This window comes from Aquarana catesbeiana, linkage group LG01 (assembly GCF_042186555.1).
Source record: "Aquarana catesbeiana isolate 2022-GZ linkage group LG01, ASM4218655v1, whole genome shotgun sequence".
NCBI classification, from domain to species: Eukaryota; Metazoa; Chordata; class Amphibia; order Anura; family Ranidae; genus Aquarana; species Aquarana catesbeiana.
The window spans coordinates 227856039-227883941 of record NC_133324.1 but is presented as its reverse complement, the minus strand read 5'-3'; the positions used below and the strand labels follow the sequence as shown (position 1 = coordinate 227883941).

At 41.8% G+C, this 27903-nt stretch overlaps 1 protein-coding gene across 3 annotated transcripts in view; it reads right to left on the bottom strand.

Annotated features, from left to right (window-relative positions):
- Positions 1 to 27903, bottom strand: part of TAOK3 (TAO kinase 3) — a 433972-nt gene that overhangs the window by 91917 nt on the left and 314152 nt on the right. For all 3 annotated transcript variants that reach the window (XM_073625563.1, XM_073625585.1, XM_073625574.1), the window contains one exon: positions 19615 to 19851. In XM_073625563.1, coding sequence (XP_073481664.1) covers positions 19615 to 19851 — 237 coding nt within the window. The remainder of the gene's footprint in view (positions 1 to 19614; positions 19852 to 27903) is intronic.

Below are 27903 nucleotides of genomic sequence, written 5' to 3'. Positions count from 1 at the left end.
AAATTACTTTAAATATTTGTGTAATGCGTTTTATTTCTGACGCTTTTTTTTTTTTAGGTCAATGGTTAGGGGTACAATGTACCCCCATACTCACATGGGGTGGGGGGCCCCCTTATTAAAGGGGCTTCCAGATTCCGATAAGCCCCCCGCCCGCAGCCCCCAACAACCAAGGTTGTCGGGAAGAGGCCCTTGTCCTCATCAACATGGGGGGGTGCAGGCCCCCCCTGCCCCAAAGCACCCACCCCCCCAATGTTGAAGGCAATCGGCCTGGTACGGTTCGGGGGGGGGGGGGGGGGTGCTGGCTCGCCCCCACCCTGTCTCCCGACCTGCTGGGCTGTGTGCTCGGATAAGGGTCTGGTATGGATTTTGGGGGACCCCCAACATCACGATTTTGGGGGTTCCCCTGAAAATCCATACCAGACCGAAGGGCCTGGTATGCTCTTGGAGGGGGGACCCATGTCATAATTTTTTTTTAATTTGTGTGGAGTTCCCCTTCAAGATCCGCAGAGCACAAGTCGGGTCAGTCAAGACGGTGATCCGACTTTAGTGATAACCAATGGGCTGAAGTAGGCTGCTCGTGCATGGGACGACGTCAATAGACGTCGTCCCGGCAATGTAGGTCCGCGCTGTTGCCGTCATTCGGCAATAGCACGGATCTGAAGAGGTTAAAATAAAAAAAAAAAAAAAAAAATCACTTTAATACCCCCTTCCTGCCCAAGCCATTTTTCAGCTTTCATCGCTGTCGCACTTTGAACAACAATTGTGCGGTCATGCTACACTGTACCCAAACAAATGTTTTTATCATTTTGTTCACACAAATAGAGCTTTCTTTTGGTGGTATTTAATCACTGCTGGGTTTTTTAGTTTTTACAAAAAAAAAAAAAATTTCCTGTCAGTAAATTTTGTAACTAAGTAATTTTTCACCTTCACTGATGTGCGCTGATGAGGCGGCACTAATGGGCACTGATAGGGTGAACTGGTGGGCATTGATGAGGCACTTATAGGCACTGATGAGGAGGCACTAATATGCCGCACTTATGGGCATTGATAGGTGGCACTGATATGTGGCACTGATGGGCACTGTTAGGTGGCACTGGTGGGCACTAAAAGGCGGCACTGATGGGTGTCACTGATGAGCATTGATTGACAGCAGTGATGGGCAGCACTGACTGGCATCGCTAATGGGCACCGATTGCTGCCACTGGCGGGCACTGATAGCTGGCATTGGTGGGCGCTGATTGGTGACACTTTTTTCTTTATTGTAATCAGGGCACTGATGATCAATGCCCTGATTAAATTTCTACATATCCCCCTGTGAGGAGATGCCGCTGATCGGCTCTCCTCTCCTCACACTCTTGTCAGTGTGAGGCGAGGAGAGCTGATTACCGGCACTTCCTTGTTTACATGTGACCGGCTGTGATTGGACAAAGCCGATCACATGGTTAAAGAGCCACAGACGTTGGCTCTTTACAGAGATCGGGGTCGCGCCATGTCCTAGCAACACGGCGCGGCTGCGATCGCGGCCATATGATGTCGTCCCAGAACGAGAGCTGCACCGCTCCGCTGTCATTTGACGGTGGGCGGGCAGCAAGCAGTTAAAGACTCTGTGCAGGAAAATCAGCATCTGAACCCAGAGAAGGTGAAGGCTAATGAACTGGCGGTAATTTAAGGCCATACAGTAAACTTTTACCACTACTGTGCATTATATTTAAAATTAAAAAAGTCTCAGCTTTTTCAAAAAAAATATTTATATCTTCATTCCACTCTTCATATAACTTCATGTCTGAGCTAGGTGGGACAGGTTCACATCTATGCATTTTTTTTAGCCGCTGCATATTTGAAAAGGGTCAAGTACTTTTTTCAACGCAAAACGGTGCTTTTCTGCTTGTGTGGTTCAATAGACTTCAATGGAGAAGCTTCAGAAAAACATTTAGTGCATTTTTGCCGCAATTTGCGTTATTTAATCCACCCAACATCAAATTGGCCAAAAATAAAGCATAAAAAAATGCAAAACCCAAATCGCAGCAAAATCACATGTTCAAGAACGCAAAACGCAAAGCAAAAAAGCCCTGCAGAAACGTATCAAAAGCAAACTGCTAAGGTGTGAACCAAGCCTTATGCTGGCCATACACATATACATTTTCTGGATGAGAATATTCATACAAAAAAATCTTTGTAAATTCGCTGAATGAAAGAATGCGGTTTGAAAATTTCACTTGCTTTTAATATTCAGTTTTAAAATTAATGTAATTCCTGAACGAAAACCACATTCACTGTCTGAAAATTCCTTTGACCAAGATGTTTTCTATACTGCTCCTTTGATTTTTTCCGTTACTGTGGTTCAGAAAAGTCGATTAGAAAATCGAACAAACTTACTTAAAATTAAATTTTTTTTGAAGGAAGACATTGTTTTTGTATGGCCAGCATAAGTGACAGCAGGCGCAGGGAGCTTTCATCAAGCCACCTGCCTATGACAAGGGAGTCTGTCACACATAATATATGACAGTTCTGTCAGAAAATTGGCAAAACCGTCTTTAATAAAAACATTGAAACAAGAAAAGAAAAAAAATTTAAGTTTTCAAGTTTACAGAGAAAACAAAAAGAAACATGACCAGTAAAACGGTTACATGGTACCAAAGGTGGTCATTTAGAGGTGTGCACCAGGATAAAATTATGGCCCTATGTTGGAAGGCTTGTATAGTTTTAAGTTTGCCTGTGAGGCGTTGGTCATTGTTTTTGGGAGGGTAGGGGAGAGGGGGTAGGGGGGGGTAAAGGGGGCAGAGACTCTGCTCGAGTTTGTATTTGTCATGCTCTTTAATTTCTTTTTCTTAACCACTTAAGGACCGAGCCTCTGAGATTTGGTGTTTAAACGTTAAAATTTTTTTTTTTTTGCTAGAAAATTACTTAGAACCCCCAAACATTATTTATTTTTTCTAACACCCTAGAGAATAAAATGGCAGTCTCGTTGCAATACTTTCTGTCACGACGTATTTGCACAGCGGTTTTACAAGCACACTTTTTTTTTTTTTTTTGCAAAACATAATTAAAAAAATAAGACAACAGTAAAGTTAGCCCATTTTTTTTTTTTTTATATTGTAAAAGATGTTGTTACACTCAGTAAATTGATACCCAACATGTCACGCTTCAAAATTGCGCCCGCTCGTGGAATGGCGACAAACTTTTACCCTTAAAAATTTCCATAGGCGACGTTTAAAAAAAAAAACTCTACAGGTTGCATGTTTTGACTTACAGAGGAGGTCTAGGAGGGCTAGAAGTATTGCTCTCGCTCTATTGCGGCGATACCTCACATGTGTGGTTTGAACACCGTTTTCATATGCGTGCGCTGCTCACGTATGCTTTCGCTCCTGCATGCGAACTCGGCAGGACGGGGTGCGTTTAAATTTTTTTTTCTTATTTATTTTACCCTTTATTTTTTATTTTTAAAAGGTTCTTTAAAAAAAAAAAAAAAAAAATTGTGTCACTTTTGTTCCTATTACAAGGGATGTAAACATCAGTTGTAACAGAAAAAAAGCATGACAGGACCTCTTAAATATGAGATCGGGGGTCAAAAAGACCTCCGATCTCATATTTACACTAGAATGCAAAAAAAAAATAATTAAAAAAAATGTCCCTTTAAGAGCTATGGGCAGAAGCGTTTTGAAGTGCCATCTTCCCCTCACTCATCTCCATACCACTACGGTAAGCGGCGGAAGGCACCGGAGTATAGCCTGAGGGGGGGTGGGGGGGTCTCTGTGTGAATCCACTACAGAGACCACTTTTATCTGAAAGCAGACTGCCTGCTAAAGAAAAGGATACCAGGGTTATGGTAGCTAGCTGCTACCATAACAACGATATCCCTCTTCAAAGTACCGCCGTATAATGACGGTGGGCGGTCCATAAGTGGTAAAAGAAAAAATGTGATCTCTGATCACGGATGATATTTACCAAATTCAACCTCTAATGGTATATACAGTATATCTCATCTGTCTGTTATTCTCAGAGTGCATTAGAGATTTTGCTCCCTAACCATATAGTTGGTTATTTAGATTTACCACTGCATATAAATATTTAGGAGTAAACTGCCTTTTTTTTTTTTTTAAACTTTACATATTAACTATACACCACACTTTAAGGTTATTATCCAATTAATCTAAACAATAATTGGCCAACTAATCGATGAAAATAATCATTAGTTGCAGCCCTACTGAGAATAATACTGTATGAGAAGGAATTCCAACATTTAATTTTCTGCTGCTAAACTCTGCAGCTAAATGTGCATTCAGCTGCAGATAGAAGTGCTGTATCCAGGGCTGACTTTCTTTCCCTAAATGCAGCTAAACTGTCTTTAACTAAACATTGCTAATATTTATTCATGAATAACAACATGTATACTTTGTATTGTGCGAGTCCTGCTGCTTAAGGCTTCATTCTCACGAGGCGGATACGCTCCCACGGAGTCCGCCTCTGTCCGCCAGCTCAGCGGGAGATCTCTCCGTTGATCTCCGCTGAGCTGGCGGATGACAGGTCCCTCTCTGCTCACTGAGCGGGGAGGGGCTTGTCGAGCGCCGCAGGTTGCTATGGAGAGATCGGACGAAAATGGACAGCATGTCCGTTTTCATCAGATCTCACCCAATCCGATCCGCCAGGGACAGATGCAAACGTAGGGCCATCCATCTGATTTTAGCGGATCGGACCGGGTCGGGTCAGATGTCAGCAGACATGTCACATGTGACATCCATCGCTCCATAGACTAGCATGGAGCGCCCGTTCAGGTCCGCTGACAAAACTGACAGGCGGACCTGAACAGTCCGACAGTGTGAAAGGGGCCTCAGAAAGAAAGTCTTCTAAACGCAACTAAACTCTGAAATTTAGACGATTTGTGTAAATGTAGCTTAGCGCACCTCCTGTGTTAGGCTACATTCACACTGATGTATTAATTTCAAACTTCTAAATTTTCATTGTGTGAACTCGCACAATGCAAAGTAACCATGTTATTCATACATAATGATTAGCAACATTTAATTGCAGACAGTTTAGTATTAATGACAGTGTTAATTCGGACATCAAATTTCCATTTCGTTTTAGTCAAAGTCCTTTTACTAAAATGTCATTTTAGTTTTAGTCGTATCTTAAGCCCCATACACACCATTTTCTGCAGATTTTTGTCTTCAGATTTACCAAAACCATGTAGTGCAAGGGCCTGCCTGATTGCATACAAATTGAAACTCTTAAAGCGGTAGTAAACCCGCTGACACTTTTTTTGTTTTTTATACCCCTGTAAGGCAAAAGGCATAATGGGCTAGTATGCACCGCATACTAGCTCATTATGAAATACTAAGAACGAGGCGTCGGTATCTCACCTGGTCCACGCCGAGGTAGCTGACATGTTGCCTTGGCGTGTCTACCGGGGTATCGCGGCTCCAGCGCTGTGAGTGGCTGCAGCCGCGATGTCGTCACTCCCACCCATGCGCGCGGGAGACTTCTTTCCGGCAAGGTCCGGCGTCTGCCGGGCTTTCAGCCGAGAATCCCCTGTGCGCATGCGCCACTACAGTCAGCGGCTCATTGCAAGGGGAATATCTCCTAAACCGTACAGGGTTAGGAGATATTTTTTTTACCTACAGGTAACCTTACTATAGGCTTACCTGTAGGTAAAAGTTAAAAATTTGACTATACAACCACTTTAAGGTTTGACCTCACATTATATGGTTTTGGTAAATCTGAAGACAAAACTCTGCAGAAAATCTAATAGTGTGTATGGGGTCTTCGTCATCTGAATGGTCTTAATTTTAGTTGTATTTTAGTCGACTAAAATCTCTAGTACATTTTAGTCGAATAAAATCGAATGGGTTTAGTTAAATTGTAATGCATCATTTAAGCATTTCTCTACAATTGCCAAACACATTAACTCCTGTCAGTGGTTTGTCTCATATCTGTACAGTGCATCCGGAAAGTATTCACAGCGCTTCACTTTTTTCAAATTTTGTTGTTACAGCCTTATTCCAAAATGTATTAAATTCATTCTTTTCCTCAAAATTATACAAACAATATCCTATAATGACAACGTGAAAAGAAGATTGCTTGAAATCTTTGCAAATTTATTTAAAAAAAAAAAAAAAACACATGTACACAAGTATTCACAGTCTTTGCCATGACACTCAAAATTGAGCTCAGGTGCAGCCTGTTTGAACTCATCATCCTTGAGATGTTTATACAACTTGACTGGAGTCCACCTGTGGTAAAATCAATTATTTTGACAGGATTTGCAAAGGCACACACTTGTCTATATAAGGTCCCACAGTTAACAGTGCATGTCAGAGCACAAACCAAGCCATGAAGTCCAGGTCTGTAAGACTTCCGAGACAGGACTGTATTGAGGCACAGATCTGGGGAAGGGTACAGAAAATATGTCTTGCAGCATCGACGGTCCCAATGAGCACAGTGGCCTCCATCATCTATAAATGGAAGAAGTTTGGAACCACCAAGACTCTTCCTAGAGCGGGCTGCCTGGACAAACTGAGTGATCGGGGGAGAAAAGCATTAGTCAGGGAGGTGACCAAGAACAAGATGGCCACTCTGGACAGAGCTCCAGCATTTCTCTGTGGAGAGAGGAGAACCTTCCAGAAGAACAACCATCTCTGCAGCACTCCACCAATCAGGCCAGTATGGTAGCACGGCCAGAGGGAAGCACAGGACAGCATGCCTGCAGTTTGCCAAAAGGCACCTTTAGGACTCTCAGATCATGAGAAACAAAATTCTCTGGTCTGAAAACAAAGATTGAACTCTTTAGCCTTAATGGCATGCATGTCTGGAGGAAACCAGGCACTGCTCATCAACTGGCCAATACCATCCCTACAGTGAAGCATGGTGGTGGCAGCATCATGCTGTGGGTATTTCTTTTAGCGGCAGGAACTGGGAGACTAGTCAGGATCGAGGCAAAGATGAATGCAGCAATGTACAGAGACATTTTGATGAAAACCTGCTCCAGAGTGCTCTGGATCTCAGACTGGGGCGAAGGTTCATCTTCCAACAGGACAACGACCTTAAGCATACAGCCAAGATAACAAAGGAGTGGCTATGGGACAAGTGAATGTCCTTGAATAGCCCAGCCAGAGCCCAGACCCCAGACTTGAACACGATTGAACATCTCTGGAGAGATTTGAAAACGTCTGTGCGCCGACGCTCCCCGTCCAACCTGATGGATACTTGAGAGATCCTGCAAAGAAGAATAGGAGAAACTGCCCAAGAATAGGTGTGCCAAGCTTGTAGCATCATACTCAAAAAGACTTGAGGCTGTAATTGGTGCAAAAGGTGCTTCAACAAAGTATTGCGCAAAGGCTGTGGTACTCCCTGATGCCAGTGACCTCTTTCAGTAGGATAATGCACGCTGCCACACCACAAAAATGGTTCAAGAATGGTTTGGGGAACACAAACGAGTTTGAGGTGTTGACTTGGCTTCAAATTTCTTCAGGTCTCAATCTATCAATCATCTGTGGAATGTGCTGCAAAAACAAGTTCAATCCATGGAACCCCCAACTTACAGGACTTAAAGGATCTACAGCCGATGACTCAGTGCCAGATACAACAGCATACTTTCAGAGGGCTAGTGGTGTGCATGCCTCGACAGGTCAGGGCTGTTTTGGCATCAGATATGGGAATTACTCAATATAAGGTGAGTGGTAAAAAAGACATGGCTGATCAGTGTACAGTATCTCACAAAAGTGAGTACACCCCTCATATTTTTTGTAAATATTTTATTATATCTTTTCATGTGCCAACACTGAAGAAATGACACTTTGCTACAATGTAAAGTAGTGAGTATACAGCTTGTATAAGTGTAAATTTGCTGTCCCCTCAAAATAACAAAAGTGAGTACACCCCTAAGTGAAAATGTCCAAATTGGGCCCAATAAGCCATTTTCCCTCCCCGGTGTCATATGACTCGTTAGTGTTACAAGGTCTAAAGTGTGAATGGGGAGCAGGCGTGTTAAATTTGGTGTTATCGCTCTCACTCTTTCATACCGGTCACTTGAAGTTCAACCTGGCACCTCATGACAAAGAACTCTCTAAGGATCTGAAAAAAAGAATTGTTGCTCTACATAAAGATGGCCTAGGCTATAAGAAGATTGCCAAGACCCTGAAACTAAGCTGCAGCATGGTGGCCAAGACCATACAGCTGTTTAACAGGACAGGTTCCACACAGAACAGGCCTCGCCATGGTCGACCAAAGAAGTTGAGTGCACGTGCTCAGCGTCATATCCAGAGGTTGTCTTTGGGAAATACTTACGAGTGCTGCCAGCATTGCTGCAGAAGTTGAAGGGGTGGGGGGTCAGCCTGCAAGTGCTCAGACCATACGCCACACACTGCATCAAATTGGTCTGCATGGCTGTCATCCCAGAAGGAAGCCTCTTCTAAAGATGATGCACAAGAATGCCCGCACACAGTTTGCTGAAGACAAGCAAACTAAGGACATAGATTACTGGAGCCATGTCCTGTGGTCTGATGAGACCAAGATAAACTTATTTGGTTCAGATGGTGTCAAGAGTTTGTGGCGGCAACCAGTTGAGGAGAACAAAGACAAGTGTGCCTTGCCTACAGTCAAGCATGGTGGTGGGAGTGTCATGGTCTGGGGCTGCATGAGTGCTGCCGGCACTGAGGAGCTACAGTTGATTGAGGGAACCATGAATGCCCATCCCTATAGATATTCTAAGACTAATGTCACATGAATGATTCTGTTACAGGAGAAAACTAACCAGCAACAGGTGTCATACTATCTGCTATGCAGTCAACCCCTCACTGGCTGGACCAGACAGATATCACTTCCTTGCTAGCAAGATTATGTAGCTTTCGAGGCCAGTAAGGGAGAAAATTTACAGGATGAATAGAAGTCTCTCATCTGTGATTCTGGCGGTGTGCTGTCAGCAGGAGAAATGCACACCTGACATAGCCCCCAGGAGCTTCTTTTGGCACATTTGTAAATGCAGCTCTAGACAGGAAAAAACATGGCTACCAAGAAAACATGAACACTTAACTAAAACACAATAGATACTTTAATGGCCTACTACTGGCTAAAAACTGTATGAAATCTTTCATTGTAATTCTGGGTTTGCTTCCTCCTGTCCAAGTAAAAAAAAAAATGTGTATGAATGTGGGGTATTAGATTATGAGCTCCTTAAGAAGAAAGCTGCAAATTTGAATGGTTCTGTGAACCACAGAAAACACCATGTACATAATACAGCAATGGAACGGGGTATAAGGGTCCTACTGCCCGATATACTGTACACACTAAAATCAGTCAAAATGTGAACAAGATTAGCATAACATAGCCTCATGTGTGACTTTTGATACAGGCATCTAAAATTATAGGCAAATGTTATTGTTTTCTCTCAAATTTGAGCGCCTCGTTCTGGGCCTTCCTATTCAGACTTCAACGTGATTAGCAGCCTTAGTACCCAACAGAGATGCACAGGAATACAACATTTGAATGTCTAAAGATGCAGGTTCTAAAACAGTAATCCTGATTCTGGCAACAGATAAACTCTACTGTACCTTCAGCTGCTCCAAATGCTTTTATGCCGTTTATGAATTAAACTACCCTATTTCCAACAGTGGCCACAGACATGACAGCCACTGCATGGTACATAAAATATAGATTACTTTGTTTAAATATGCATTTTTACCATGTACAAAAAGACTTTACAGTAGTGGTGCACCGAAAATGAAAATTCTGGACTGAAACCAAAAACTTCAGAATACATAGTTACATAGTAGGTGAGGTTGAAAAAAGACACAAGTCCATCAAGTCCAACCTAAGTGTGATTATGTGTCAGTATTACATTGTATATCCCTGGATGTTGCGGTCATTCAGGTGCTCATCTAATAGTTTCTTGAAGCTATCAATGCTCCCCGCTGAGGCCTGTGGAAGGAATTACATATCCTTGCCACTCTTACAGTAAATAACCCTCTACGTAGTGTAAGGTTAAACCTCTTTTCTTCTCATTTTAATGAGTGGCCACGAGTCTTGTTAAACTCTCTTCTGCGAAAAAGTTGTATTCCTATAGTGGGGTCACCAGTACGGCATTTGTATATTGAAATCATATCCCCTCTCAAGCGTCTCTTCTCCAGAGAGAATAAGTTCAGTGCTCGCAACCTTTCCTCATAACTAAGATCCTCCAGACCCTTTATTAGCTTTGTTGCCCTTCTTTGTACTCGCTCCATTTCCAGTACATCCTTCCTGAGGACTGGTGCCCAGAACTGGACAGCATACTCTAGGTGCGGCCGGACCAGAGTTTTGTAGAGCGGGAGAATTATCATTTTATCTTTGGAGTTGATCCCTTTTAATGCATGCCAATATTCTGTTTGCTTTGTTAGCAGCAGCTTGGCATTGCATGCCATTGCTGAGCCTATCATCTACTAGGACCCCCAGGTCCTTTTCCATCCTAGATTCCCCCAGAGGTTCTCCCCCCAGTGTATAGATTGCATTCATATTTTTTGCCACCCAAATGCATTATTTTACATTTTTCTACATTGAACCTCATTTGCCATGTAGTTGCCCACCCCATTCATTTGTTCAGATCTTTCTGCAAGGTTTCCACATCCTGCGGAGAAGTTATTGCCCTGCTTAGCTTAGTATCCTCTGCAAATACAGAGATTGAACTGTTTATCCCAAATAGGATTAAATAGGATTGGTCCCAGCACAGAACCATGGGGGGACCCCACTACCCACCCCTGACCATTCCGAGTACTCCCCATTTATCACCACCCTCTGAACTCGCTCTTGTAGCCAGTTTTCAATCCATGTACTCACCCTATGGTCCATGCCAACGGACCTTATTTTGTACAGTAAACGTTTATGGGGAACGGTGTCAAATGCTTTTGCAAAATCCAGATACACCACGTCTATGGGCCTTCCTTTATCTAGATGGCAACTCACCTCCTCACAGGTGGTTAGTAGATTGGTTTGGCAAAAACGATTCTTCATGAATACATGCTGATTACTGCTAATGATACCGTTCTCATTACTAAAATCTTGTATATAGTCCCTTATTATCCCCTCCAAGATTTTTCATACTATTGATGCAAGGCTAACTGGTCTGTAATTCCCAGGGATGTATTTTGGGCCCTTTTTAAATATTGGTGCTACATTGGCTTTTCTCCAATCAGCTGGTACCATTACAGTCAGTAGACTGTCTGTAAAAATTAGGAACAACAGTCTGGCAATCACATGACTGAGTTCCCCAAGTACCCTTGGATGCAAGCCATCTGGTCCCGGTGATTTATTAATGTTAAGTTTCTCAAGTCTAATTTTAATTCTGTCCTCTGTTAACCATGGAGGTGCTTCCTGTGATGTGTCATGAGGATAAACACTGCAGTTTTGGTTACTGAAGCCCCCGGATTCCCTGGTGAAGACTGAGGAGAAGAATAAATTCAATACCTTCGCCATCTCCCCATCCTTTGTAACCAGATGTCCTTCCTCATTCTTTATGGGGCCAATATGGTCTGTCCTCCCTTTTTTACTGTTTACATACTTAAAGAATTTCTTGGGATTTTTTTTGCTCTCCTCCACTATGTGCCTTTCATGTTCTATCTTAGCTGTCCTAATTGCACCCTTATATTTCTCGTTGCATTCTTTATAAAGTCTGAATGCGGATGATGATCCCTCAATCCTGTATTTTTTGAAGGCCTTCTCCTTTGCTTTTATATGCATTTTTACATTGGAGTTAAGCCATCCAGGACTTTTGTTCGCTCTTTTAAATGTATTACCCAATGGGATACATTGGCTAATGCCCTTATTTAATATGCTCTTAAAGCAACCCCATCTCTCCTCCGTGTTCTTTGTTCCTAATATTTTATACCAATTTATGCCTTTTAGCAAGGTTTGTAGTTTAGGGAAGTTGGCTCTTTTGAAATTCAGTGTCTTTGTATTCCCTTTATGTTTCCTATTTGTGTGATTTATACTGAAACTAATTGACCTGTGATCGCTGTTACCCAAATTGCCCCGTATTTCCACATCCGTGATCAGGTCTGTATTGCTAGTAAACCGTAGATTCAGTAATGCTTTATTTCTAGTTGGTGCGTCTACCATCTGACCCATAAAATTGTCCTGCAAGACACTAAGGAACTGGCGAGCCTTAAATGAATGCGCGGTTCCCTCCGCCCAGTCTATGTCTGGATAATTAAAATCCCCCATTATGATAACACTTCCCATCCTTACTGCGGAGGATCCAATTTGGGGGTGGGGGGGCCTATAGCATACTCCCAGTAATATTTTCCCCTTAGCTTCATCCCTTTGGAGCTCTACCCATAAGGATTCCACCTCCTCCCTAGCTCCCTTAGTGATGTCATCTCTCACATTCACTTGTACATTATTCTTGATATATAGGCATACCCCACCCCCTTTTTTACCCTCTCTACCCTTGCGGTAAAGGGTATACCCTTGAATGTTTGCCAGCCAATCATGAGAGCTGTTGAACCATATTTCTGAAATTCCCACAAAATCCAAATCCTCCTCGTACAACAGTATCTCTAGTTCACCCATCTTGTCTGCCATGCTCCTGGCATTGGTGAACATGCCACATAGTTTAGACCGGTCGCATATTGTCCTCATATTGGGTGTTCCGAGATTGCAACTAGGACTTGCTACTATACTTACCTTGGGTATAATACACTTAGCCGAAAACCGAATTGGACAGTTTAAAAAAAAACTATAAATCTATATATAATTGTATTATATTTGACTTTTTTATTGATATCATGAATAGGACTATTTTTGGACATTATCGGCACCTTTTTTTCTATCGCCAAAATGCCCATAACCCTATTTTCGGCCGATAATTTTCAGCTGCTGATATATCTGTGCATCCCTACTTTATAGATTACCTCAGCATTTAAACAGCATTAAAAAAAAATACTATTGAAAATGCTTTCCAATTTCAGATTGTTGTGGACCATTGTCATGAGGACGTAAAATGAGGGAAAATCCAAAATTCTGAGTTGCCACCTAAAAAGACAAAGTAAAAAACTTCCAATGTAAACACTTGTTCTCGTGAAAACTGTAAGAGGGGGTTTCCATTTTCACCAAAAAGCCAGAGCCCATCACTATGTTCATCAGGACCCAGAACCTGATCCTGCTTAGCAACCAGAGCAAATATAAAGTCTTTCGAACCACAATTTCTGATCCAGATTAGAGGCTGAAACTGGCAGTTTACAAAAGAAAGGGCTGCTTGTTTGCAATCAAACACTAACAACAATAGCGAGCCATCTGCCAGATTTTAACAGAAAAAAATTAACCCTTGCAAAAACCAAGTCAAAGCAATCCAGTAGGAGTAAACCCTACTGCCCTGTTCAATTGGTCGACTGACCAGATAGTCAAGGAAAAAAAAGGGAAAAACTAGACACCTGTGGATCCTACACAAGAAACGCTAATGTATTTTCACTGGTGGGCGACATTCCTGTATCAAACCTACATCCAGAACTGTTCTCCAGGCCAGAGACTTCAATGTCATCCATGCCATGAAAGGAGGACATCAGACCATTAGAAAGATCAAAGACACCATGCACCACAGTAGGGAGGATAGAGGGGTCCAACCAAAGCTCCCTGAATAGCTTTACATTACATGTTCTATGCTGACATCAGTGCATCCATCACAGGTGGGAGAGATATTCAAAAAAGGGATAATTATAGAAAAAAGTGTTTTTAAGGGAGGAACAACTGTCAGAATTTAGCCAATCCTTGTAGATTAAATCACTGAACAAGGTAGGTTGAGAGAATATCTTGTTGGCCTGTCTGGAGTGTGGAACCAGGAACGTTCACCTTAATATAAAAGAGGACTTGTACTAATTGCAAAATCTTTTTCTTGTGGTCCACTGAGCAACAAAGCAACTGGTGTGTTATATTGCCACCTACTGAAAGACTGGACAGTGGCAAACAAAAAATGTAGGCCAGCCCAGGATATCCCCTCCTACTCCCATCAATTTCTACAAAGCAGTATCAAGAGCATGATTAAAGACAGACAGACGGGTGGGACCTGTGGCACTCAAACTACAAGCAAAAGATTTTATGGCGAGTACAAAAACCCTATGGTCTTTCTCATTCATTGAGGGACATAGAAGTCTTTTACTGTCGTTACAACCAAAGGCAGTACAACTGAGAGGTGAGCAACAGCAAGCAAAACACTAACAGGGCCACCGCTGCCTGTAGCTCAAAGAGCCACCTGAGGGAACTGAAGCTGGTTTATGTATGCCACTGCCATGGTGATGGCCAACTAATTCTGGGTCAGATCTGGGACCCTCCCGCCCAGGACTCCTCCCCAGTTCGACAAAATGGAATCCAGAATAAGAACTTTACAGAAAACTGGAAGGACTTTGCCAACTCTAAAAGCAGGATTCCTGTTCTTCAGTAACAGATGAACTGGCCTGTTAAGGATTGAACTGACTTGTTTCACAACAACAGGATGGTCAGTAGTGTAACTGGGAGAACAGAACTGCCTTGAAGGAGGCAACCATCAGCCCCAAAACTCTAATGCAGAAGCAAACAGTCAGGCAATCTCTGAACAGGATAGCACAAGTCTGGGAACAGAGAGTTTATGTTTTTCCTAGTGAAGAAGGAAAACTCTAGCTTTAACTATGACTAGACGAAGATATTTCAAGCAATGAATCAGTATTAGTGCTGATTTCTGAAGAATCAGAATCAAGACAACCCACTGTAATGCCTGGGTTGCCAGGGCTGGATTGTCCGTCAGAACCTGTGCCAGCTATTTCTTCAGCAAAAGATTATCTACATATCCCACTTTAGGAGAAAAAGACTGGTCTCACTGAAAAAAAGTCAGAAAAATGTATTGCATCTGGCTATAGAAATGGAGCTGAATTGGGCTGTGCTTGGAGGTTACCTAAAATAATGGTGTTATGTTGAAAATTCATCAGTGTATGCAGCCCATGCAGTCTTTAATTGCTATACAGTTGAAGTACGTTCGATCAGTCTCCTGCCCGGATGAAGTTGTTGCGATGAATCGCATAGGAGTTAAGGGAATGTCATCATCACGTTGGAAGCAGAAGTTATGACATGAGGAGATACTGTGGTGTGATGGACTTTAAGATATAATCTGGACCATGTTGTGATGTTTTCCTTTAACTTTTTGAATGCCGTTTGACCATGTACAGTTGTGCTCATAAGTTTACAAACCCTGGCAGAATTTATGATTTCTCTGACATTTTTCCAGAGAATATGAATGATAATACAAAAACCATTTCTTTCACTCATGGTTAGTATTTGGCTGAAGCCATTATCAACTGTGTTTACTCTTTTTTTAAATCAAAATGGCAACAGAAACTACCCAAATTACCCTGATCAAATGTTTACATACCCTGGTGATTTTGGCCTGACAACATGCACACAAGTTGACACAAAGAGGTTTGAATGCCTATTAAAAGGTAACCATCCTCACCTGTGATCTGTTTGCTTGTAATTAGCGTGTGTGTGTATAAAAGGTCAATGAGTTCACGGACTCCTGACAGACCCTTGCATCTTTCAGCCAGTGTGGCACTGACGTTTCGGGATTCTGAGTCATGGGGAAAGCAAAAGAATTGTCAAAGGATCTGCGGGAAAAGGTGGTTGAAGTGTATAAAACATGAAAGGGATATAAAAAGATATCCAAGGAATTGAGAATGCCAATCAGCAGTGTTCAAACACTAATCAAGAAGTGGAAAATGAGGGGTTCTGTTGAAACCAAACCACGGTCAGGTAGACCAACGAAGTTTCAGCCACAACTGCCAGGAAAATTGTTCGGGATAAAAAAAAACTAAAAAAAAACACAAATAACTTCAGGTGAAATACAGAACTATCTGAAAACATGTGGTGGGGCTGTTTCAAGATGAACAATAAGGGGGCAGTTGAAGAAAGCTGCATGGTCGAGTCGCCAGAAAAAAGCCATTACTACACAAATAACACAAAGTATCCCAGTTACAATACGCCAAACAGCACAGAGACAAGCCTCAAGCCTTCTGGCACAAAGTCATTTGTAGTGATACCAAAATTGATCTTTTTGGCCACAACCATAAATGCTACATTTGGAGAGGAGTCAACAAGGCCCATGATGAAAGGTACAGAGGTGGATCGCTAATGTTTTGGGGATGTGTGAGCTACAAAGGCAAAGGAAATTTGGTCAAAATTGTTGGCAAGATGAATGCAGTATGTTATCAAAAAATACTGGAGGAACATTTGCATTCATCAGCCAGGAAGCTGTGCATGGGACTTAATTGGACATTCCAACATGACAATGATCCAAAACACAAGGCAAAGTCGACCTGTCATTGGCTACAGCAGAATAAAGTGAAGGTTCTGGAGCGGCCATCTCAGTCTCCTGACCTCTATATCATTGAGCCACTCTGGGGAGATCTTAAATGTGCAGTTAATGCAAGACAGCCCAAGAACTTAGAGGAACTGGAGGATTTTTGCCATGAGGATTGGGCAGCTTTACCATCTAAGATAAAGAGCCTCATCCACAAATACCACAAAAGACTTCAAGCTGTCATTGATGTTAAAGGGGACAATACACGGTATGAAGAACTGGGGTATGTAAACTTTTGATCAGGCTCATTTGGGTAGTTTCTGTTGCCATTATGATTTAAAAAATGTAAACATAGTTGATTGCTAATAAATGGCTTCACCCAAACACTAACCCACTAACCGTGCGTGAAAGAAAAGTTTTTGTGTTACTCATTCTCTGAAAAATGGCCAAGAAATCATAAATTCTGCCCGGGTAGGTAAACTTATGAGCAAAACTGTATATTATATGAGGTCCATTCTAGGGGGCCAAGTCTGTGCCCATGTAACGATCAGAGGGACTCAAGAAAGGTGAACTTTGGAGCACTTCTGTGCTTTCGATTACCATTGGACACATCAACATACTAGAGAGATTTTCTATACTGTGAAGAGAAACCGTTGTGCACAGATGTGTGAAGCACTTTTTTACATACACTGCAGAGATCAGAAAATGTTTTTTGCACGTGGGTGTATATAGATTTTATATATTTACAGTTTATTTAGGTCTCTAAATAAACAGAAAGTTTATATAGAGATGACATAGATTTTACATACACATTGTATAATAAATGATGGAAAGGGGATATTGCGGCACCAATCTTAATTTTTTACATATGAGGTCAGTATATTTTACATAATACCAGCTTTAAAGTGCACTGTTAGCAAGTGATGGCCAGTCTTACTGACTGCTTATCACTGAAAAGCACTTCTATTGGCTTATGATGTAACAAGAGCTGGAGTGACATATGCCGACATGCTGTGCTTGTCTGCTCACATTAGCTCAATCCACTTTTGTAAAAACTAAAAATGTGAAAGTGGCATGACTTGAAAGTGACGCAGAATGTTTTACCTTTAAGGATTCATATAGGGCATTATTACATATGCTTAATTGAGAACGCTTCTGAGTTTGTTGTTCAGTGGGTAGGATATGCGCACAGCATGGTCAGACTGAATGTTCTGTGGTAGTCCCAAAATGTTATATGGACACAGTAAATTGCATAATCAGCACAAAACATTTTGCATAAAAACACATTTGATTGTAACAAAATTAATCATGGGATGGCGGTCATAGGCAGTAATCATCATATATCAATGAACCACATTGTTATCTAAACCCTTACACACCTGACAGAAAAAACATTAGTGAACAATTTTTGTACTTACTGCAACAATAGTCACATTTTGCAGCAAGGGTTGCCGTTTTGTTATGATATAATACAGTTCAATCAGCAACATTGTAAAGCAATTCAAGGTAAACCAATCCCAGTGCAAATAACAGCTGAGAGTGAAATTTTTGGTTGCTATAAAATACCACACTTTGCTTTTAAATAAACCCGCAGCTCTTAATGCACCAAATATTCAATGTGCAGTGCTACTGACAAATCTTTGAATGAGCCATAATGGAGTAAGGAACATTTTTAGGAATACAGTACTCCAAAATTTCAAACAGAGTAAGGCTGACCAATAGGTTATGCAATTTTCTTTCCTTCAACCACAGACTGTGTTGATGGGGGAATCCCTCCTGCTGCACGATTTTATTCGGACAATGGGAGGATTCCCCACCATCAGAATACAATGATCACTTCTGGTTGCTATAGCCACCGACCATGTTCGCACGAATAAACCCAGACAGGCTGGTTGTACTGAAGACGATCGATAGATTGACTTCAGTACAACCAGCCTGCCCGTAGATGCTGAATCAGATGAATTTCAATCGTCTATGGTCTGCTTAACTTGCAAGACAACTTTCCAAATATGTCCTAAATACTATGAATTCCAGAAGACAAGGATTATCCTTCATAAAAATACAAAAATCCGAAGCTTATACCATGCAGCTGTAAAACAAAAAGAGTTTTAAACAATTTGAAAAGAGGAAGAAGAAACAATTAGCCTGAGCTGCCCACCTAACCACATTTACTGTAGAGAGAAAATTAACACAAGTGGGTCTCAGCATTTATATAAAATAAGCTGCATTGTGCAGAACCTTTAGCAAGAGGTTCAAGAGTGGACAGAATAGATCTACAAAGTAAACGACTCTTTATGGATAAAAAAACTTTTTGTATTGATGATTTTTAAAATGTTTCTTAAAGTGGTTATAAACCTCAGATAGGAAATATGAATAAAGCACATCCTTCTATACCTGTGTTCTTGTCTCTTTTCAAAGCACTGAGTGTAATTTCACTCTACCTCCATCTTCTGTTATCTGCATCAGCCACTTCTGACAGCTCTTCCCACCACCAAGAAATAACTGGTGATAGGGAGGAGAGCTCCAGCACACAGCCTGTGATTGAGAGCCACAGCTGTGCATGTACCTGTGTACTTTGAGGAGAGGTGTGTCCCCCTTCCCTCCAATCAGGGCTCAGAACTCTCCCCACTGAGCTCTGCAGCGTGAGACTTCAGATCTGAACCCAATGCTTTGCAGAGCTGGCAGATGCTGTATAAAATGTGTGTTTTGGAACACTGTTGGGAATAGATTGAAGCAGATAAACAGGTACAACATATGTAGGAGTATTTGTTTCAGCTTTGTGCATCACCTGATTCTAGTTACTTCGTGGGTATATTTAAGGGTTTACAACCACTTTAAGGGCACATTTTCTAAATCTTGGTTTCCCCCTGGTAACCAATTATTCCCTTACTGCAGGATGGAAATATAAAAAAAGTTACACAGAATGCCAGAGACAATATTTTTGCTTAGAGTCTTCAAACCAGGGTCATGTGATAATCATTATGTGACACCCACCACACGTAAACAGCTGACTACTCAACTTCAAGTAGATTTTCAATATAAAATAGAAATTGGGCACACTTGTCTACATGTGGTAACACAAGGGGTGCGAAGTGCAAAGCACTAATGTCAACTGCAATAACCCATTAACAATCTGAATTCACTTTACTAAATTCAGAGAAGTACAAGATTAAATCTAGCTGACTATTATAGGAACTGCATTTTTTTTAAAAGTCTCAAAACCCTGTGTATATGAGTTAGCCTTTCCTGTCGATGCTGGGTGTTACAGGGATCAAGATGTTTAATAACAGACTTCTGCACAATTAGGTTTCCCAGATCAGTACTTTCTTTACCTCTTTATCCATGCCTACGATTTGCCTCTTGGAAAGCTTTTCCAGCTCGATGGACGCGTTGTTGGCATGAGTCTCCACCTCCTTCTGCAGCTTAAGGCGGTGCTCGTCCATCTCAGCCTTCAGCTTATTCTCCAGGGCGATCAGCTGCTTCTGGTGCTGGCGCCGCATCCGCTTATATCCTGACATCTGTTCCCGCAACTCGTTCTCCTGCTCATGCTCATGGATCTGCCTTGTAACCTATGAACACAGCCAAGTTTCATATTAGACTACAGCAAATCAAAACATTAACACTCATTTTACAAAGTTTGCAAATCAAGAAGTTGAACGATAGAAAGCACATTTTACCTTTTATGTGCTATGCAAGAAAGAGGGTGTAACTGGTAGCTATGGAAAACCGTCTCTGCATTCGAACCTTAAATATATGTAGGCAATTTAATTAAAGTATATGCAAATCTTTACCTTGTAAAACAACCCATTCAGGTCAAAATAGAAAAAATAGGCAACATTTGTGTGTGTGTGTGTCTGCGTGTGTGTGTCTGTGTGTGTGTGTGTGTCTGTGTGTGTGTGTGTGTCTGTCTGTGTGTGTGTGTCTGTGTGTGTGTGTGTGTCTGTGTGTGTGTCTGTGTGTCTGTGTGTCTGTGTCTGTGTGTGTGTGTCTGTGTCTGTGTCTGTGTGTATATATTGCAGGGTTACATGTCAGCTCAAGTCTTGGCCATTGGAGGACAGGCAGGCTGTTCTCTCAGAACAGGCAGAAAACTGACCATGCAGGGAAGAATGTACTCTCATGCCTAGCGTGGTCAATTTGAAATAGAAAAGCAGGTGACTGGCAGGATCACCAGGTATTTCACACGAAGGAAGAAATACAAAGGGGAAAGGATACTATAACACAAGTACATGATACAACAGACATCAGGAATATGAAATTTTGGGGTGACATTCTTTAAAAGTGGATAGGCAGTATTTCCGTTTCATATAGACATGCGAATAGCGCTCAATGACAGGCTGACAGCAGCCACAGCTGCTCGCATCTAGGTGCACACAAAGTGATTACCTGTGGTTAGGGACAGATGTCCAAGCCTGGATGCAGCTGACTGTATCCAGGCTTGGACATCCATCCAGAACTGTAGGTAACTGTTCTATGTGTGGCTACATGCAAACAGTGACGGTTACTGTCACAGGCTGACATTCGTTTAAATAGGCCAATCGGCTGCTATTGTTCTCATGCCCCGGTCACTCTGGCAGCAAGAATCCACTGATTCTTGCCGCTGCAATCTGGTGGCTGCATGTAAACTGCTGTGAGAAAGAGGCGTTAAAGAATAATCAAATTTCAGTCCTATTTGTGTTTAAAGAAAGAAATGTTTAAGACAACATGAAAGATGAAAGCCAGACAAAGCTACATACAAGCATTCATTGCACACAATATATCCATTTGACAAAAGGTAGGCTTCACATGCATAGGAATCTATTGTTTAGTTATAATGGCTTTAGAAAAGGACATCACTTCTAAAACTGTCACCACATTCACATAAGCCAATCCCGAAAACTTTTGCTTGCTACACACCCATTCTGAAAACACGACTGAATGTCTGGTTTAATTAAAGGCCTCTCAAGAAGTGTCTATTGCTGTACTCTCTGGGGAATATACCAAACGGCAACATTAAGCACACAGAAACAAAAAGGTCTTTGACAAATATTTTAGGGCGCAGCACAATTGAAAAATGTTCAGTTGCATTTATAACAAAACATCAAAGTGCAAAGATATGTACAGGGACTGCAACCACTCTGCACTTTTGTTTCAAGAGACCTTGAATAAGTAGGGCATTTTAAGAATTTCCTGATCTGCATCTTATTCTGGGTCAGTAGCTTAAAGCTCAACTCCAGGCAAAAAAAGTTTTCCCATGCAGTGGGGCTGTGCTCACACTGCACAGGTCAACTGCTCGTTTTGTCTAGGGAGGAACAGAAAGCATGTTCTCACCAGATGCTTAGGAAAACGATGCTCCCCCCGCGGTGCACTGCTTCTGGTCTATGGAGCCTTCTTTGGGCGTGGTGACGTCAATATTCTTGTCCGCTGGAGCTTGCGGTGCAGGACTGGTCTTGAGCTGGAAATAGGGTTGTCCTGATACTGCTTTTAAGACCGAGTACTAGAACCGATACTTTTTTTCTCAAGTACTCGTCGATAGCGATTACCAATATTTTTTTTTAATGTCATGTGACAGTGGTCTAGTGTATATATGTATTTTTTTATGAAAGGGGGGGGGGGGGGGGGAGTGGTGGACAGTCAGTTTTTTGTTTTGTTTTTTTTTTTTTTTACAATCTCACTTTAAAATATTTATTACAATGTTTCTTTCTTTTTTTTTAAATTATTAAACCCTTTTTTATTATTATTCTCCCCTTTGAGACACGGAAAAGGGACTGAGGATAGAGATTGCCCAGTCCCTTTCTCAGCAGCCTCAGCTACGCTGAACAGAGTTTACGATGCTCAGTTATGAATGGACAGAGTCAGATTACTGACTCTGTGCATTCAGAAAAGGAAGGAGCCGGTAAATGACAACTTTACCAGCTCATCCTTCCTCTGCTCTCCATCCTGAAAGATATGGGACAGGAGGGGCTGGCGGAGATTGAGGGGGGACCGGAGGAGCACAGGGAAGGGGACGGAACGGAGGAGGACGGGGGGGGTGGGGGGAGGTGGGAGAAAAGGAGCACACTGAGGGGACTGGAGAAGCCCACAGAGGAGGATACAGGGGACACTCAGGGATGATTGGTGCAGCGGTGGGGGAAGTAATAATCACTGTTCTCCCTGTGTGGCTTTCATTAAAGCAGCTGAAAGCCGCAGAGGGGGCGATGCGGCTGTCAGCTGCTTTAATGAAAGCCACACAGAGAGATCAGTGATTATAACTTCCTCTGCACCGATCATCCCTGAGTGTTCAGGTATCAGATTAGGCATCGGGAGAATTTGTAATAGTAAGTATACTATAGTAAGAATAGTAAGAATACTCCTGCAAATACTCGGTATCGGGACCAATACTAATATCGGTATCAGAACAACCCTAGCTGGGAGGATCAGGAAAGTACATCCCCGCTCTCCTCTACCCTAACAAACAACTAGCAGTTAACCCGTGCTGCATGGGGAAACTAGCTTTTTTGCCTGGAGTTGGGCTTTAAACTTAATTAAGGAGATAGTTGCTCATACCAGCAAAGTAACTAGCATTTTTTAGATGGAGGTCAGCACTGAAAGCCCCATATTTCTTTTATGAAAAGTTAACTTTAAGAGATCCTTTTCATTTATTATCTCATCTTTGAGAACAATAGATATTTGAAAAACAATAATGATCTCTATATGTGGTTATACACTGCTTCCACTGACACCATTTAATCTTAACCCAAGCATGGAAACTCTATTACCTCTAACACCGTAGGCCGGTGTACAGCGTTACTTAAAAAAAAAAATTAATAAAAAATGATATTATATGATCAGCACTCTCAGCTACTGGTTGTCAGCTCTCATCAGCTGCTGGTTTCCCAGCATGTCTGGTCATGGGACCGGCTTCTGTCGGACAGGCAACTGCACAAACTGTCTGAATTAGGGTCCACACACACTGGGCTTAAACGCTTATACAGAAGCTTTGTTTTTTTTTCTCCTGCCTGTAGAAGCAGCTCAAGGTTATCCTATGTCTCCAAGCACATTAGGGTGTTTATGGCATATTTCAAGAGGAGAGATTACAGGCAGAAAAAAAAAAAAAACAAAACACATAATTAGTGCATTTTTTAGAGAGTTTTCAGGTGAAAAAAAAGCCTAAACGCTCACAAACATACCTAAATGCAGCATTTAGGAGCGCTGGGTCTTTTCAAGTGTACTTTGAAAAATGAGCAGAGGGGAATCTTTTAGAAAAAAAAAGCTTATAAAAGCAAATACCCATAAACCGTTCTAAACTCTTGTGCAATACAACCTACTATATGCATTTTATGCTACTTTTTCTGCCAGAGGTTCTGGCATTTTTTTTCTGCTCTTAGTGTGCATAGAACCTTAAAAAGGTCCACTGCATAATTCTCCATCTCCTGTCAGAAGGTGGTAAAAAAACCCACAGATGTGGAAGAAATGGCCTTTCTCCCCCCCACACCTAAATTATTGGGATGAGATGGCTGGGTACAATTTGTGGGGTCCATGAGAAAAGCACAGCCATCAAGGCAGCGTATATATTTCTTGAAAAACATTGAAGGGATCAGTTTTTGCAATGTATGATGTCTTAAAAGAGTTTTGACAACAAATTTGGCTTAAATCTGTGGGCCAGGTAAAGGAAAAAAAAAAAAAAAGTGATGTTTACCATTTTGCCATTATATTACAGGATTTATATAGCGCCAATAGTTTGCGCATGGCTTTACAAAATGGAGGGATACAGTTTAGTTACAATACAATTCAATATAAGAGGGCTTAGAGCAGGGATATGCAATTAGCAGACCTCCAGCTGTTGTAGAACTACAAGTCCCATGAGGCATAGCAAGACTCTCACAGCCACAAGCATGACACCCAGAGGAAGAGGCATGATGGGACTTGTAGCTTTGCAATAGCTGGAGGTCCGCTAATTGCATATCCCTGGCTTAGAGGATCCTGTTTATTAGAGCTTACAATCTAAAAAGGGAGAGTCAAATGATACAAAAAGTAATAACTGTAGGCTCCTTTCAGACGGAGAGGACTCTGTCAAGCGGACCTGCCTGCTCAGCGGGGGATCTTTTAGCTGATCACCGCTGAGCAGGTGGATGGCAGGTATGTGTCTGCTCCGCTAGGCAGAGCAGACAGATACACAACCCCGCTGTTCTCTATGGGGCGGTTGGATAGAAACAGACCACCTGTCCGTTTCCATTCGACTGTCACGCAGTCGGATCTGCCGGAATAATGGGGAACTTATCCCTATCCATCTGTTAAAGAATCCCTTGAACTCCTGTTTTTGAGAGGAGGGAGGGTCTCTGCAACCTCTACTTTTTTAATTTGGGTGTCAGAGTCTTCCCGACTTTCTGATTCACCCTCAAAGTCTCTCTTGCTTTTAAACCAGTTTTAAATCCAAAAGCAAATATATTGCAGCTTATTATTTCTTAGGTGTGATGGCTGCATTAGTTTTTGTAGGCCCTCTTTTTTCTATTTTAATTTGTGATCTAGACAGCAAGTCTGTTGTTTTTCAAAAGGACAAGCTCTTTTCCAGATATCTCAGTTTAAAAGGATGAGGCAAACCATTTAAAACGGTTAGAGGTGCTTACAATGATCAGCTTTTATTTACTCATTTAAAACTTTATCCCAAAAGGAAAAAAAAGGTTTGCGGTAACCGATTATAGTGTTAGCTGGAGTTTGGCTTCAGTTTATTAGTGTATTTAAATCTGCTGGTACAGCTAACACTCCCTTTCCCCTCAGACTAACAATGCTACTGTCCAAAAGGTGTCCCCTGTGGTCCTTTTCCAGAGTGGGGGCACCCTAATACAAGAGATAGGTCACTGGCTAGCTACAGTGGGTATAGAAAAAAAAAATCATCCCCCTTTAAAATAAATCACATTTTGTTGCTTTTCTGCCTGAAATGAAGACAGACACAGTTTTTGTTTAATCCAGCTGTACACTGTGTGCACAATTATTGGGCAAGCGAGTATTTTGACCAAATCATAATTTTTACACATATTGGCCGATTCCAAGCTGTATAAACTTGAATGCTTATTGGATTTAGGCATATCAGGTGATGTGTATTTATGTAATGAGGTTGGGTGTGGCCCTATATCAAGGTGTGCATAATTATTAGGCAGCTTCTTTTCCTCAGGCAAAATGGACCAAAAAAAAGATTTAACTGACTCTGAAAAGTCAAAAACACAAACACAAATTAACTGACAAAGATTTGAGAAGAATCAAACGTGAAGCTACCAGGAACCCATTATCCTCCAGTGCTGCCATAACCATAACTGCAACCTACCTGGAGTACCCAGAAGTACAAGGTGTTCAGTGCTCAGAGACATGGTCAAGGTAAGGTAGGCTGAAACCCGACCACCACTGAACAAGACACAAGTTAAAATGTCAAAACTGGGTAATGAAATATCCGAAGACAGATTTTTCAAAGGTTTTATGGACTGATGAGATGAGAGGGACTCTTGACGGACCAGATGGATGAGCCTGTGGCTGGATCAGCAACGGGCACAGAGCTCCACTTCAACTCAGATGTCAGCAAGGTGGAGGTGGGGTACTGGTTTGTGATGGTATTATTAACCCTTTCATGACTAAGCCTATTTTTGAAATTTGGTGTTTACAAGTTAAAATCCGTATTTTTTGCTAGAAAATTACTTAGAGTTCCCAAACATTATATATATTTTTTTAGCAGAGAATCTAGAGAATAAAATGGAGATTGTTGCAATATTTTATGTCACACGGTATTTGTGCAGCGGTGTTTTAAAGTGCAAATTTTTGGAAAAGGGACACTTTCATGAATTTAAAAAAATCCAAAAGTTACCCCAATTTTTTGTATAATGTGAAAGATGATGTTACGCCGAGTAAATAGATACCAAACATGTCACCCTTTATAATTGCACGCACTCGTGGAATGGCGACAAACTACGGTACCTATGAATTTCCATAGGCGACGCTTTAAATTTTTTTATGGTTACCAGGTTTAAGTTACAGAGGAGGTCTAGGGCTAGAATTATTGCTCTCGCTCTGACGATCGCGGCGATATCTCACATGTGTGATTTGAACACCGTTTACATATGCGGGCACGACTTCCGTATGCATTTTCTTTGCTGCGCGAGCTCGCGGGGACGGGGGGGCTCTAAAAAAAAAATTTTTTTTTTATTCATTTTATTTATTTTTATACTTATAAGTTGTGTTTAAAATTTTTTTTTTTTTTACTTTTATTGCTGTCACAAGGAATGTAAACATCCCTTGTGACAGTAATAGATGGTGACAGGTACTCTTTATGGAGGGATTGGGGGCCTAAAAGACCCCCGATCCCTCCTTTGCACTTCAAAGTATTCAGATCGCTGAAAACGGCGATTCTGAATACTGTATATTTTTTTTAAAGCCGGCGCCATTGGCAGCCGAGTAAACGGGAAGTGACGTCATGACGTCGCTTCTGCATTTACATTGAGAAGGCTAGAACGAAGGCGCCCACAGCTTCGTTCCAGCCCGCCCCCAGCTGCCGAAGGCAGGCGATTGGACATCGGGCCTCCAGATCGCACGGGAGGCCCGGTAAGAGCGGCGGGAGGCGGCGAGAGGGGGGGATATCCCCTCCTGCTCCTCCGGTATAACAGCCGAGTGGCTTTTAGCCGCATCGGTTGGTATACTCGGATAGCCGATCGCCGGCTCTAAACAACGGTACCGGGATGATGCCTGCAGCTGCAGGCATCATCCCGGTATAACCCCGGAAAGCCGAGTATGCAGATCTGCGTACGGTCGGCGGGAAGGGGTTAAGATGAGCCTGTTGGACCTTTTGGGAGTTGATTTTGAGTCTATCTTCAACCCAAAACCTATTGCCAGTTTTTAGAAGACACTTTCTTCAAGCAGTGGTGCAGGAAAAAGTCTGCATCTTTCCAGAAGACATTGATATTTATGCAGGGCAATGCTCCATCACATGCATTGAAGTTCTCCACTTCGTGGCTAGCCAGTAAGGGCCTTAAAGATCAAAGAATAATGACATGGCCCCTTCCTCACCTGACCTAAACCCTGTTGAGAACTTGTGAGCCCTTTATAAATGGGAGATTTATGGTGAAGGAAAAAAACAGTACACCTCTCTGAACTGTGTCTGGGAGGCTGTGGTTGCTGCTGCACAAAAGGTTTATCGTCAACAGATCAAGAAACTGAAAGACTCCATTAATAGAAGGCTTATGACAGTTATTGAAAAGAAAGGTGGCTATAGTGGTCAATGATTTTTTTTTTTTTTTTTTTTTTTAACGCTTTTTAATAGCGTTTTTTTGCGTTTATCAGCGTTTGACGTTAGAGCGTTTTTACAGCTGAAAAACTCCTCTTAGAATTCACTAGTTTTGGGGTTTTTTTTAAAGCCAAAAAAACTCCCCAGCCAAAAACTGCTGATAACAGCCTATGTATGCATGGACACATAGGATAACATGATGGGGAGTTTATTGACTGTAGAAAAAAACGTCTGAAGCCAAAATAACAGCTGCTGTAAAAACATCCAAAAACGTCCAGTGTGCATGAGGCCTTATAGTTGCCCAATGATTGTGCACACAGATATTCTCCTAAAAAAAGCTAAAACCACAGTTTTACTTTCTTAAATATTCATGTTTGAGGTTTATTACCATCTTGGATTT